Source organism: Streptopelia decaocto (genome assembly GCF_964273445.1).
Source record: "Streptopelia decaocto genome assembly, chromosome: 2".
In the NCBI taxonomy this organism is placed as follows: Eukaryota; Metazoa; Chordata; class Aves; order Columbiformes; family Columbidae; genus Streptopelia; species Streptopelia decaocto.
In genome coordinates this window covers 143399952-143414072 of record NC_138655.1, presented here as the reverse complement: position 1 = coordinate 143414072, position 14121 = coordinate 143399952, and the positions used below count along the sequence as shown (strand labels likewise).

Here is a 14121-nt window from a genome sequence, read left to right as displayed (position 1 = left end):
GCTTCATGATATGAAGAATTTAATCAAAAGTATATAAATGGCCTCTGATGGGCTGATGATGTAAACTACTCACATACCTCTTCAGGGCAGCCACTGTCTACCCAGTCTTGCCGGTGACGGTCAAATCCACTGGAGCATCTTTAAATGATGAAATAGATAGGAGTTGTCCAGATGGAAATAGAAGGAAAACAGGAAGAAAGGAAGAGGGAGGAAGAGAATGACAGAGAGAATAAGTAAACAATGTGATTTATTTTAAAATCCATATGATTTATGTGGTATTGCTTTTATTCAAGAGGCTGTTGCTTGCAATACGAGTCAATCGTTTAATCCACTCAGTGAAAGGCATTTCAATGAATGAGTTATTTTTCCAGGTGGTTTTACTTTTTTTTATTATCTTATTTCATAGGTTTTAAATAGGAATGTCTCCCTTCCACTGGATAATTATTCTTAAGGCTGCACTGAACCATAGCATTTTTGATGTCAGCCATATGGATGTAAATTGGTTTAATTATTTTTGTCCAGACTCCTTAGTCAGGAAAATGTAATCCCACAAAGGATGTAGTGAACCAGTCACTGCTTTTGTCAGGCAAGGTGATCTGAGACATCAAGATACACACATAATGATGCGAACAATGTTCACAGATTTAGATAAGAGCTTCTCTGAACAGCCTTCACAACAATTAGAGAATACTATACAGTTGCATCTACCTCCTCACTTGCTGCAGAAAACTTAAGTTGTATGCATATTTCTTATCAAATTAGATGAGGGTAATAACCTGCCTGCAATATCTTTTCTCGTTTGCAATATGTAGTGAAGAAATTTTAAAGAACTTCTAATACTTTAATATAATGATTCCCCTGGCAATCCCCATCTCACAAGAGTGTTATCAGGGTTTATACAGTAACTTATGGTTTCCTAGACAGCAAGTAGCGTTACAAACAGAAAGCATTATTAAAATGACAAGTAAATAACTAAACTATGATGTCCAACTTTGATTCTCCCCAGTTAGGGTTTTAAATTTTTGTTTGTTTATTTTTGCTTAGTTTTCTGCATTTTATTCCTGTAGTAGTTTGTTATGAGACAGGATGATGTCAGTTGGCATCCATGGTCATAACTTACCCAACTGTAGAGCAAATAACTTTCTCATTGTCTTTTAAAAAGACTGGGCAAGCATACAAGCCCACTGTTATGGTTAATTGTATTTATGGGGTAATGTTTTGTTCTCAATGAATTGAAAGATTCCAAGACATACTAAGTACTACCCTACTTCATCCAAGGTAAAACAGGTGCATTTGTAGGAATGGAACCATGGAATCACCTTTACAGTAGGAGAGGATGTTACAAGAGGGTGAAAACAATGCTAACAATACGTTTGGTGTCATTAACTTCTCCATATAATTATTCTGAGCAGAATTTACAATGTCTTCAATAAAAGGATTTAGAAAATGTTGATTTTCTTGTTAGTTGTACTTACACTAATCCACATTACATTATTTGCAGTGTTACTAAAAAAATGCTCCAATACTAGCAGGTGTCAGTTATCAGTCACTCTATAGAAACTGGCTTTTCAAAAAACATACTGCAGTGAAGAAAAAAGATGTCCAAATGAGAAATGCATTCCAGAGAAATCCAGAGACCTTTTCCCAATGGATGGGAATAAAGGCTACAGTAAAGAGCTTTTTCTTCTTGCTGAAGGGTGAGTGAATTGGTGTTATGTTGGGAGCTCAGTGCTGCCTCCCCATCTTTGGGGTGTTCTGTCCCCTTGAATGCTTGAGAGAACAAGGAGGACCTTCGTAAGATGAAAAAAATGATGACATGACATTCCAGGTATGAATAGAACACATTTTTGAAGTCTTATCTTTCTTACTTTTCTTTAAAGTCTGAAGAACTTCAAAAGGAACCAGCACACCACCAAAAGCTGAATGCAACATGCAATGACTTGGAATGGCTCTTTCAAACATCTGAGACACTCTTCAGGTGACCCTACCTTAAAAAAGACATTAAGCCCTGGACACTGTTTATTTAAAATTTTCTATGGATGCAATTGTGAGTTCATTTCAGAAATCAGCTTTATCAGGAACTAGAAAGGCTCCAGCCTGTTTGTAAACTTCCTTTGAGGCATGTGTCAATGAGATATCAGCTGTAGCAGGTACTATCATTGCTCCATCACTGATTTAGAATTCTGGAAACTGCCATTTCAGTGTACCACGCGCTCTGGTGATTGCATTTTTAAGAGCTTCGTCTAGTAGCATGGTGACAATTCCCTGTTGCCACTAAAACACTGGAGCAGATTTGATTACATGGCATTTATGCCATCTGTCAACATGGCCATTTTATGAAAACGTTATTTTCGAGTGATGACCAAAACCAGTTGCAAAGCAACAACCAAGATGTTATAGGAAATGAGAATTGCGACATTCATGAAATGTAAAGAATTCCAGGATTTCTGTGGAACTTGGGAGCACTGGTTCAGGGAGCAAAGGGAGAATTAAAGTCTGCAATGATGATTTGGTATAACTAATGCAGCTGAATCTGGGTAGCATGAAAGATGTCAGAATCCTTTCAGTGAACTGTACATAAGAAGAAAGGAGATGGAGATGTCATCACATCTACCAGATGTCATTTACCTCTATTTAGCAGAGAACAGTTAAATGACAAGAAGTGTCCATTCAGTGCATGAAGTGAAATCCTTTTCTGCTCCTCTCTTAAGAGAGTTCAATGAGGATTAACAATAATAACAAATCAGATATCCTATATATGGAAAATTCATCAAGGTTTAACCTGTAAAAGCTAAAAACATGCTGGAAAATTATTGGAAAGGAAAGGGACAAAGTCTGGATGGAGAAATCTTTTCACCAGGTTGAGCTTATATAAAACAGGAGTATTAAAATGCACAACACGTGTCCTTTAAATCAATTATTCCCTAGCTGTGTTTTGCCAGGATATCTGTAATAGCATATGAAGAATGAATTTCTGGCAACTGAAGGGCATTTCAGAAATCTGAAATGATTTCTTAAATATCATGTAATTACTCAGCTCAGTTAAAATGTTCATTAACTCCTCTAAATAAAAGGTTAACCTGGAAAATTAAATAGAAAATTGAACAGACAGAACTCTTTTCTGCCTTTAAGCACTAAGGAAAGCCCACCACATCAGGAAAAGATTGACACTTGCTAGGATGTTTGAATTACTAAAAAAAGTATTAGAACATTTTAAAGTGGATTTTTTTTTTCCAAGCTGAGGGAGGTAGGAAGTAATATATATATTTATAGTTTTTTTTTTTAAATAAAAATATTGGAAGCCTTGAACGTTGTTTCTGTCCAAATGAAAATACCCTAACCATAGAGTGATTTTTGGAGGAAAAAAAGCATTAACTTTGTGCTCGATCTGGCTTCACCTCCCTTTACCACAGAACAGGCTCTGAATATCACTTTCTTGTCACAGTGTGCTGTCTGGGAAAAGACTATTTTCTCCCTTTGTTATTTTCCACTTCTCCTTGTCACAGATGCAGAATTTTATCACAGCCCAAAGCACTTATGAAGTTCATGTGAAGTGTCACTGTGAGTGACTGTGGTATGAATTCATAAAGTATTTGAATGGTATTTGTGCTTAGCATCTAGCTCAATATACCTAATCATATATCCGAATTCCAGCATAAATGTGTGGTCTCTGTTGGTCCTTTACTTAAATGTATTGCTTAATTAAACTGTACTTCAGAATAGGATGACAATTTGGATTGTTGGAAGAAGATTTGCTCCCATTTTGGTGACATAAGGTAAGAATAGCTAATACAAGGATTTTAAACATACAGTACTACAAACAGCCTATACTATTTTAATGCTTTTGAAAAATTCAAATTTAATTACTAAGGCATAGTTTATGCTCAAAGCAGCATATCCGTGTCTGCAGCATTGAATTCCATCATTGTCTTAACATAGCGTGCCTCTCAAAATTTACAACATTCAGATGATTATAAGGATGATCAGAGAGTGGCACAGATTTCAGCAGGCAATCTTCAACCTGATGATGGTTCCACAATTTTATGGGATGGAAAATTTGGATAAATATTGCTACAGGTTCTGTAAAATACTTCTGCAATATCAGGTAAACAGAGAAGTGAAAAAGTGTTAAAGGAAAAAACAAAAGGCTGTTATTTTAAAGTAGAAGATTGAACATGAGTAAGACTCAATATTTGTAACTGACAAAACTTGAATAGGCAGTAGGAAATAAGGACTCCCATAGGGAATTCTTGCAGTTGGTAGAGTCTAAGAATAAAAGTAGGCTAAAAGAAGTAAGTGTTATTTCTAATTCAACTAGAAAGAAAGGTAAAAATCCTAGTTAAGGTGAGGCTTGGCAGAGTTCTGATTAAAGAAGAAAAGGAGGATATTTTCTATAATCTCAATGTCAGTTACAACAACAAAGGAAACATACTGTAAAGCAGATAAAGAATAAAAAGAAAGCTGTTGCTAAATGCCCTGCTTTGAATAGCTAGAAGGAAAAAAAAAATATAAGAGGAGAGCCCTAGAGTCAAATTTATGCAATTATGGTGGCAGAATTTCCACCAGAATCAGCAGAAAAAAATAACAAACAAATGTGTTCTTGGGAAGGGGCCACACTGAAATCAGTCTCTGATACTAGATCATATTCTCCCACTGCCTTGGCCTTTGTGCATTTATACCTGCTAAAGTGGGTATAAAGTGCCTATAGCAACAGAAGTTAGCAGAGAATTCTGATCTGTTGGCATTGCTACCTGTTTTGCACACAAGTAATTACTCAGGGTTCAATGCAAGGAGCTCTGAAGCACTACTGGGTTTACTTTACAGTCTGCTTAGTGATCCTAACCAGTACAATTAATCCCATTCCTTACCGTTACGTGATTGTCTAAACTCCTTTCTATCTTTGAATATCCAAAATGATATTTTCAGTTTTAGGGTGGATGCCTCCATGATCTTACCTTTTTTTTTTTTTTTTTCCTTTATGACATGTTACATTTCCTTCTGGTGAACTACATAAACGTGAGTGGCCAGCTGTATTTTGAAAGCTGCTTTAGTGTTCTTTACACTGGCAACCTCAGAAGTACAGTTAGCCTCACATACCCTTTGCTTTCTCTCTTATTTTTAAAATAAAAGTATGAAAATTACCTTTGGATAAAATATTTCCTTTTCCACTTCAGAGGTGAGGAAATATAGCATAGGAGCCATGAAATGACAAGCTGAGATAGCACAGAATTCTGTAACAGAATCTAGAGTTAAGCCCAGATTTTCTGAAAAGAAGACAAGTGGAGACTAATTCACAGCTCCTATGATTCCCATGGAACATACAAATTGCAGAACTGAGAATGATATTGGAAAACATCAAGTCTTGGGTGGCATGGACCAAGGCACAGATCTCATTGGCCAAGCTCCCTTTTTTATTCATTGGCTTTTACAGGGATTTTGCTCCTGTATAAAAAACCACTGATAACGTTAACAAGTAGTAGAGTCCTTGGGACAGGATGAATGTGGTGTGATGCCTGGAGATAGTATGAAATAGGACTGTTCACATTTCTGTTATCAGACATGAACCCCCAGCAATTGTGCAATACACAGCATGGCTGTTGCTCTACTAGTGGGCATCAGCATCTGAGCTGCTAGAAAGAGAAGTGATGTTTCCATTAGGCTAGGTTAATGCGCCTGTCATCCCTCATTTACAACTCTAAAGAGTAAGAAGTCTAAGGAAGCAGGAGATATGAGAGGAGAAGGAGCTAGGGAGCAAATGAAAGGAAGGACGTAAATCATTCTGTAACTGGTTATGTTCAAACAAACTCAAAGTTCAGAAAGTTATTTGTGTCCCAAATGAGTATTCTCCTTGCATCTCATTTTTTATCTAAAAGTCAGTGAAATTCTGAAATCAACATTCAGCAAGAACAACCTGCAAAATAAATTACCAAAGAATTACAGAACAGTTTGGGTACATAAATTTCTTTGTTAGTTGTACATATCAATATTTACTGTGATATCTGGGGGTAAGCAAGTGGTTTAATTTATGCTATATGATAATGCAGATTTTGGAGGAGTTAATAGAACTGAATAGAGATGGAACTAAAGAGTTAATGGTGCACAAAAAAATCTTTGATATTTAGGGAGAATGCTGAAAAAACTGTTTATTTCTTTGAAACTGGGAATACCTCCTACAGGGAAATGTTACAGAGTCTCCACTGTTTAAGGTGATTGGAAAGACTGACAAAATAAATATGCTCTAGAGAACAAGTAGATCATGTGGAGAAATTGAACAGTTTACCTCAGCAGCTTTTAATCTCAGATTATCCAAATTTTATGAATATACATGAGGATTTCAGATTTATCTAAATAAAAATTTCTGGCAACATTACATAAGAGCATGTATATAGCAATATGCAAAATATAAAAAAATATGCTAACAGAATCGACTTTTCATTTATTGCACTTCCTTAAAAAGTGATATCTAGGAGGCTACAAGACAAGTCTGATTTCTGTGATGTTCAAGTTATATTGAGGAGGACAACCATAACAGGTTAGCACTTCTGGAAAGAGTTAAGACCATCGTGGTAATTTTGGCTGTTTCTTTACTAGTAAAACGAACACATCCTTGGCACTGAAGACTGCTGGCACAGAATGGCTTATGCCGGAACAAGCAAACTCTTTCAACCTCAAAAAGAAGGAGAATAACTGGGAATAATTCCTGGAAAAGTCCAACTCCTGCACCATGCCTGGGAACAATTCTGGACAGTGGTCCTGGGTATGGACTGAAATCACATCAGGGAACATCATGACTACTTAATGGCACAGACAATCATTTTCCAATGCCCAGGAAGCTTCATAGGCTCTGTTTGATTAGCAAGTAATTCTATGTCAAAAACATTTGGTATGGGAAGATGAACTACAGCTGTACAAGTGATGATTTTGTACGACCGCTGAACTGATCATTAAACAAATCTAACTGAGACTGCCTTTCTGGATTATATTTCAGTGAAACAGAAAAAGTAAAGGAGAAGAAAATTTGATATAGTTCAAAACCTTTCAATTACAATAATCTTGATTTATTCCATTAAAAATACTTGATTCATTTAATTCCTTGTTTTATTTATTTCCCTTGTAATGATAGCAGAGGAAAGGAAGAGTGAGGGTCACAAAATTGGTGGAAGACAGATTTCTCCACAGTAACGCAGTGGGTTGGGTGCTTATATGAAGGGAAGAAAACTAATGCTTCCACAAAAGTACATTAACCTTCATCCTATACAGTATCCTAGAGTCAAGTGTGATAACCTGGTCTGCCTGTCTCCACAGATGTGTCCTGAATTTCTATCCTAAACTTTGAGGTTTTTTGAAATGTTTTGTTCTCAGTTTCTGTTCTTTCACTTTTTATAAACACTTGGAATAAAGAAAGAAAAGGGCAGCTGAGAAATTTATTATCTAGCCCAAGAATTTAAGACATAATGGGGATGTGGTATCTGGGTTCTGGAATATGAACATCCAAATATTTGAAAAAAGATACACAGCAACTCATTTCTCACAACATGCCACTTTCCAACAGTCAAGGAAGGAGTCAGGAACTACAAATTAAATTATCTCAGACACAAAAGGGAAGAAATCTGACACCTTATTCCTCACTAAATTAATGTTCTGCCAAGAAGACCTATTGGGCAAAATACACCTACTCCACAATCATTATTTTTGCTAATCCATTAATGAACTTTTTTCTGTAATGGAATTTATCAATTGTCCTAAGTCATAAGGCTTGGGTTGGTCAAATTTGTGTATTTTCTAACGTGTCATTGTTGGAAAAGAAAAAAAACTCCCAAGTTGTCCAGCTGTTGTAGGCTAAGCTATATGACAGTGAGACAACCAAATAGGAGTTTGAGACTCTGACTGTATTCGTCTCTCTTTAAACCTGTGCTCATACAGAGGACCTTCCTACCTGCAAATGTCAAAACCTTCTTGAAGGTCTGTCTCTGAAGTCAGGCAAAGTAGGTAAAATTTCTGCCTTATCCACTAACTTCTCTGTTGGTGTTTTTGAAGTAATCGTTACTCTTGTGTTTAAGTAACTATCTTATTTTTTCTATTTTCATTTCTGTTCTGTATTCACCTAAGCATAATCTACTTATATTTCACATTACGGTATCATGCAAATTAACATCCTAACTGTGTTGCATTATACTTTATTTACCCAGTGTAATGCATAAGCATGTTGTTAATTTGTTATCAGGAAAACCTATTTTCTTTGATAGGTATACCTTGCACTCTTCTGATTATACAATTAAATTCTAATAGTTACATTAGACCACCATTGGAGACATTTGGGAATCAGCCACACTATAATGCCTGCTGTAGAAACTCAGTCCTGAGAAAGTCCATCTCATGGCACAGAACAATGACCAGAAGTCTGGGTCAATTTTCTTAAAATGTCTAGGATACATATAAATTACATTCTGAAGCATCTGTCTGTGGACCCTTTTCACAGTCCAGTGTCACATTTCACCAGTGAAATAGGAACATGTTTGAATTCACAAACTTTCTGGTAGTAGCTATCAATGTAAAAAATGAACAGGTAAAAATGAAACCAATCAGAACAGAATTTGGGGCTGCTGTGTGATGGAACATGATGCAGTTCTGCCAGTGAATGACAGTTTAATCCCAGAGGGAATGCCTGTTTTATAGGGCAGGGCAATACCCACTCTTATGGCTATATCACTCACGGTAAACAAACAATATGGAATTAAGTCTGAACTTCACTCTGTTTTGATTTTGCTCTGTTACTGGTACAGAAGTTGCAGTTCTAGACATAAAGATTTCATCAAAGACTGAGTGGGGTTTTATGTTATTGCTCTAATAAAATAAATGAAGAATAAATAGTTACTAGTATGTGAGAGAAATGCAAAAATAGTTTCTACAGAAAAGAGCTGTGCTACGCACCTATTTATCTAGTGTTTTAGCACTAGGGTACCTTAGGTGCATCTGTGAAAATGAAAACATGAAAATGAAACACAGATTTTGTGATCTTCCTTCAAAATTAATCAGCAAAATTAAATCTTCTCAAAGGTATAAATGACAGATGGATGCCTACTTTCCCTCCTCTCAATGCGATTTAAGTGCTTAACTGTCCTCTAACTTTGATAACTACTTCCTGCATTTATAAAAATACACTTTAGGAATATGATGTATTTGATAGAACTACATGAGACAGACTTTGCATTAAGGTCTTAAAACAGTCTAAGCACTTGTCCTTTTTGTATTGACTGTGATATCTGTGTCTTGGCCAAGCTGTGTTGCAAAACTGAATACCACAGAAACCTGGAGAGTAGATAATGATCAGAGATTCTAAGCTCCAGAAGACACATCAAAACCTCTGGCAAGGGAAACAATAGCTAGCCAAACCAATCTCAAGTTCTGAAAGGCAAATGATATGGTAAGAAACACAAATATAAAATATGAGTGGTGTGACTGATGTGGCCTAAATAAATCACTGTGTTTACATCTAGTTTAGGAAACTTCGAAATGCTTCCCAGTCTTCAGGTTCAGGAGTTCAAAGAAAATATTTAAATAAAAATATTAGGATTTCAGAGTAATGAGACTTGTAGCAATCTTCTGCCTATTTTCTAGCAATAATTTGAAGTTTTGTAACCCAGCCTTGCCTTTCGTAAAGATCTGCATCAGTTGTAACTCTTGTCCTCATGTTGTTCTTAATTATTCAGTAAAACAGAGCAAGGCATACATATGTAAAAGTGTGTGACTGCTGCAGCTGTAAGAGAACTGGCTAGTTTCTGTATGAAAACATGATTTAAATTCATTTGGGTAGATATCAAATCTATTAATGGTGGTATAGGGATAGTTTTATTTTCTAGCTTGGGGCTGCTAAGAACATCAGTAAGCAGAAAGGAGGACACAGCAGAAGAACGTCTGGAGGAAGGAAACTCAAGGAATGAAGCTCGTAAGAGAAAGTTCTGCTAGTGAAGGAGAAAACTCAGGTGTTTGCCCTGAAAAGATATTCCACATAGCTCTCAGACAGTATGTATCCATCTTAAGATATCAGCTTTGAACTATGCAAGGGGATGATTCTACTCTAGCGGGTTCCACATTGTATCTAGTAAATTGGCTGGTCTTGTTCTGACGTGTCCTAGGCCTCTGAAAACTACTGTACCTTCACAAGGGTTCTGTTTAGAGACTGAACTTCTTAGGTTTATTTGTATTAATCAAGGAGAATTACAGAAATTCCACATTAATTCCATGGAATGCAGCTACTAACAAATTCCACAAACATATCCTAAAACCTAGAAAGGCTATTTATCCCTGTATCAATCTCAGCGAAAAGTTAGTTCATCTGCCTGCAGGGTAACTTTCAATAAAACATGTTAAGAGCTCAGGGTCATATACATTCCATAAAAGCACTTTTAAAGGTACCGTTATGTACATTTTACTGATATGTACATCTTTATTGTTATGTATTTTTAAATGTACCTTCAGGCTCACTGAAGCTTACACTGTCTTCTAAACAGAACTGCCTTCCCACACGAGAATATCTACTACTGTGATCTTGTGAGGCTTCTTTCATCAAACAATATAATTGCTGGGCTCACTGTGGTCTGAGAAAATGCTTTGTTCCTTAAGCACTTCTGTGCCACTTTCTTTTCTTGCTTTACTCCCATCAGGCTTGCCATGCATACAAAATTCTCAATTATTGAATGCTAATTTCTTAACAGTTTCTTGCAGTTCATGCGTTCAAACTAGCTTGTCAATTAAGACCGAGCAGCTTGGAAAGGATTTGAAGAAGTTGAGTGTAGAGCAATTTTCTGCTCGATAAAGTATAGATCTAGTTATCGTATCATCCTTACCAGTAAAGTATCAGGGCTGACAAATTTACACACTCATTCTTGATACATTTGTTGCACTAGATTAAAAAGACCAATTGCCATCTCAACACAACTTTTAAAACAGAAGAAAAGTATGTTGGATTTTAATCAGAACAAACTCTGTAAAAGGGCCAGAATTTCTACTTCTCAGATTTTCCATATGATTGGTCCATAAATGACAAAGAAACAGTACACAAGTTAGAAAAATTGGACTGACATTACTTTTCCTTATCACAGGGTAAATTTGACCTAATTCAAGAATCTCCCCGTCAAGACCCAGGTGTTAGGAATCTGCTATGTTTTCATGTGAAGCCACTTCAGCATAAAGAACTGCTGGAGTGGAATATAAATTCTATACACAGGCAGAATCTGGGCACATTTCTTTTGCATTGCCTGAAGCAGCAGGATGATCAGCAAATTAATGAAGTTTTACACATTGATAAAATTGAATATACTTTACAGACTACACTATATTTTAAATGTCTAGCCCTTCTAAAGCATTTAAAATGAGATTTCCCTTGTCATTTGTATATGAATCCATTACACTGATTGGATTATATATGCTCCCTCTGGTGGTTTACTTAATCCATACAAATGTCTCATTTTTTAATTTTGTAATTCAATGGCTAAGATACTGTGGCCAATTTTGTAATAACAGCACACCACTGTCAGTTAAACAGTGTTGGGATAAAAACAGCCTGAGTATAAATCAGCAGGTCTTCCTCCCATCTTTTAATTTGGAATTGAAATATGTAATGTGCCTAAAGCAAACAAACAAGGAAGATTAAACCTTCAAATAGTTAAAACCAAGAATTATTTAAAAGCAAGCATTTGAACAAACCTAATAGCCTTTTATGATTGAGTGACTCCATCAGCGGAGAAGGGAAGAGCTACAGATGTCATCTGTCTGCACTTCTGTAAGGCCTTTGACATGGTCCCTCAAAACATCCTTCGCTCTAAATTGAAGAGACATGGATTTGATGGGTGAACTGTTCAGTAGATGAGTAATTGGCTGGATGGTCGCATCCAGAGGGTAGTGGTCAATGGCCCAATGTCCAGATAGAGATTGGTGACAAAGGGTGTCCCTCATGGATCTGTACTGGGACCAGCACTGTTTAATATCTTCATCAATGACAGAGACATTGGGACTAAGTGCACCCTCAGCAAATTTGCAGATTACACCAAGCTCAGTGGTGCATGAGGAGTTTTATGTAGTCAGATAGTATGATTTCTTTTTTTTTTACTTTGGAATTCTTATGGGTGGTACTTTGCCCAGCTAATAAATATTTTAGATTACGAAAGACTGTTATACTACAATATTTCACTCAACATATTTTTTTAATAAAAATAGGTCTTGTGGGACATACATTACAAGAAACAAACAGAAAACCTAACCCTTTTCCTCTTCCTGATATTAAAAATTTCTAGACATAAACTCAGATTTGAAAGTTAACTAAATATGTTTCCAAATTCTTTCTAAAGGAAGAATAAACAAACGAGACATTTCAAGCTTTCCCAGAAGTTCAGAAGACAAATAATAGGCAACCATTTTTTATTTCAATTACCATAAGGGTATTGTAGAAAACCGTCATTTCATATTTCTACTGTAAAATGTTTTCTTAAGAACTGCAAGTGCCTGAAGATTTTTCCCTTCCCCCTCTTTCTAGCTAATCAGCATGGAATGCAAAACAATTTCTTTCTTTATTACCTGCTTAGATGGGAACAGTGATTATCATAATAAAAGATTAGAAGTATCAAGACCTAAATCTCATTATTGCTGCTATTCCTAGACACATTTCTGATTTTTCACTTTGCTCAGAACACATTCCATAAAACCAGACATAACCTTTTCTTTTACACAACGAGTGCTGTTGCTGGCATGAGGGATTAAGCATTGAAGTGAAATGTATCACAAATGGGATTCTTCCATCTTTATAGCTCAGTATTGTCCTAACAGTACCAGAAGCTTTGGGAGCTGTGCACAAACACAAGGACAGAATAACTCTACATAGAGTGCTTGGAGTGCCCTGGTTCATCACTGCACACAGAAAGTTCAACACTTGAATTCATGCAGCCTGTTTCAGGTCACTTTTCAAACTGGGAGCTTACACTCAATATCATAAACTGGCACGATCTCAAACTAGATTGTTCAATGCATAGTCTGGAAAATAGAGACTTTCAAGGATAAAATTGCATTTAAGCACTTAACATGAGCAAGACCTTTTTGTGAACTGGGACTCACAAAGTTTAATCTCTCTTTGCAGGCCTGCCTGGAGAGCAGTGGCAGGAGCTGACCCTGAGTCTCTAGGCAGCCACTGCCTGAGGGTAGCAGAGCTGCTCTGAGCTGGAGCCATGCAAGGGGGTATGAGTTTCATTGCTCAGGTTTAAGCACCTTGACATCTAATGGATCACCCTTTGGGGTGACTTGGGTTCAGAGGACCCATGATCACTTATCTCTATGTCTTAGGGGATTCTCTGATTGTTATGAGGCTGTTGTTGTGTGAAGGGCAGTGTTATACATAATGAGCAGAGGAGATCCATGGGCCTCAGGGACTTCACTGCTGAGCCCTGCTTGGACTCAGGCAGCTGTAGGTGTTTCCTCAGACAAAGTGCCCAAGAGACCTTTCTGTTCTTAGACACTTAAGTTCAGAGTTTAGTGAGAAGGTACTTTTAGTACTGCTTTTGTATTCTGCATAACTTCCCTTGAAAAACTAAGTAAACCAGGAAAACACCCTTGTGGATGTAACTGTTAGGTTTTTGGGTGCCCTTTGGATAAGGCCACCAGTTTTGAGGACTTAAAATTTGAATAGAGGTACCAACAGTGACAGCTGAATAAAACTATCATCTAAACTGTTCACAACTCTTGCCCTTAGTCTTTCAGTACTCCAGTTCCCTATTTCCAGTGGGATCAAGCTGGAACACAAGAGGTTCCACTTAAATTTGAGAAAAAACTTCTTCTCAGTGAGGGTGACAGAGCACTGGAACAGGCTGCCCAGGGGGGTTGTGGAGTCTCCTTCTCTAGAGACATTCAAAACCCACCTGGACATGTTCCTGTGCGACCTCACCTAGGCGTTCCTGCTCCAGCAGGGGGATTGGACTAGATGATCTTTTGAGGTCCCTTCCAATCCCAAACATACTGTGATACTGCGATACTGTGATACTGTGATACTGTGATTTAAGTATAATATTTCCATTCTATTATATTTCAGTGCCAACTCTTCTAAGGTAAACAAACACAATTTATTTCTTAGGCAAT

At 36.8% G+C, this 14121-nt stretch overlaps 1 protein-coding gene across 1 annotated transcript in view; it reads right to left on the bottom strand.

The window, feature by feature from the left end:
* PLXDC2 (plexin domain containing 2) overlaps window positions 1-14121 on the bottom strand; it is a 272320-nt gene that overhangs the window by 32817 nt on the left and 225382 nt on the right. The window contains exon 10 of the mRNA XM_082044120.1: window positions 78-138. Within this exon, the coding sequence (XP_081900246.1) occupies window positions 78-138 (61 nt within the window). The remainder of the gene's footprint in view (window positions 1-77; window positions 139-14121) is intronic.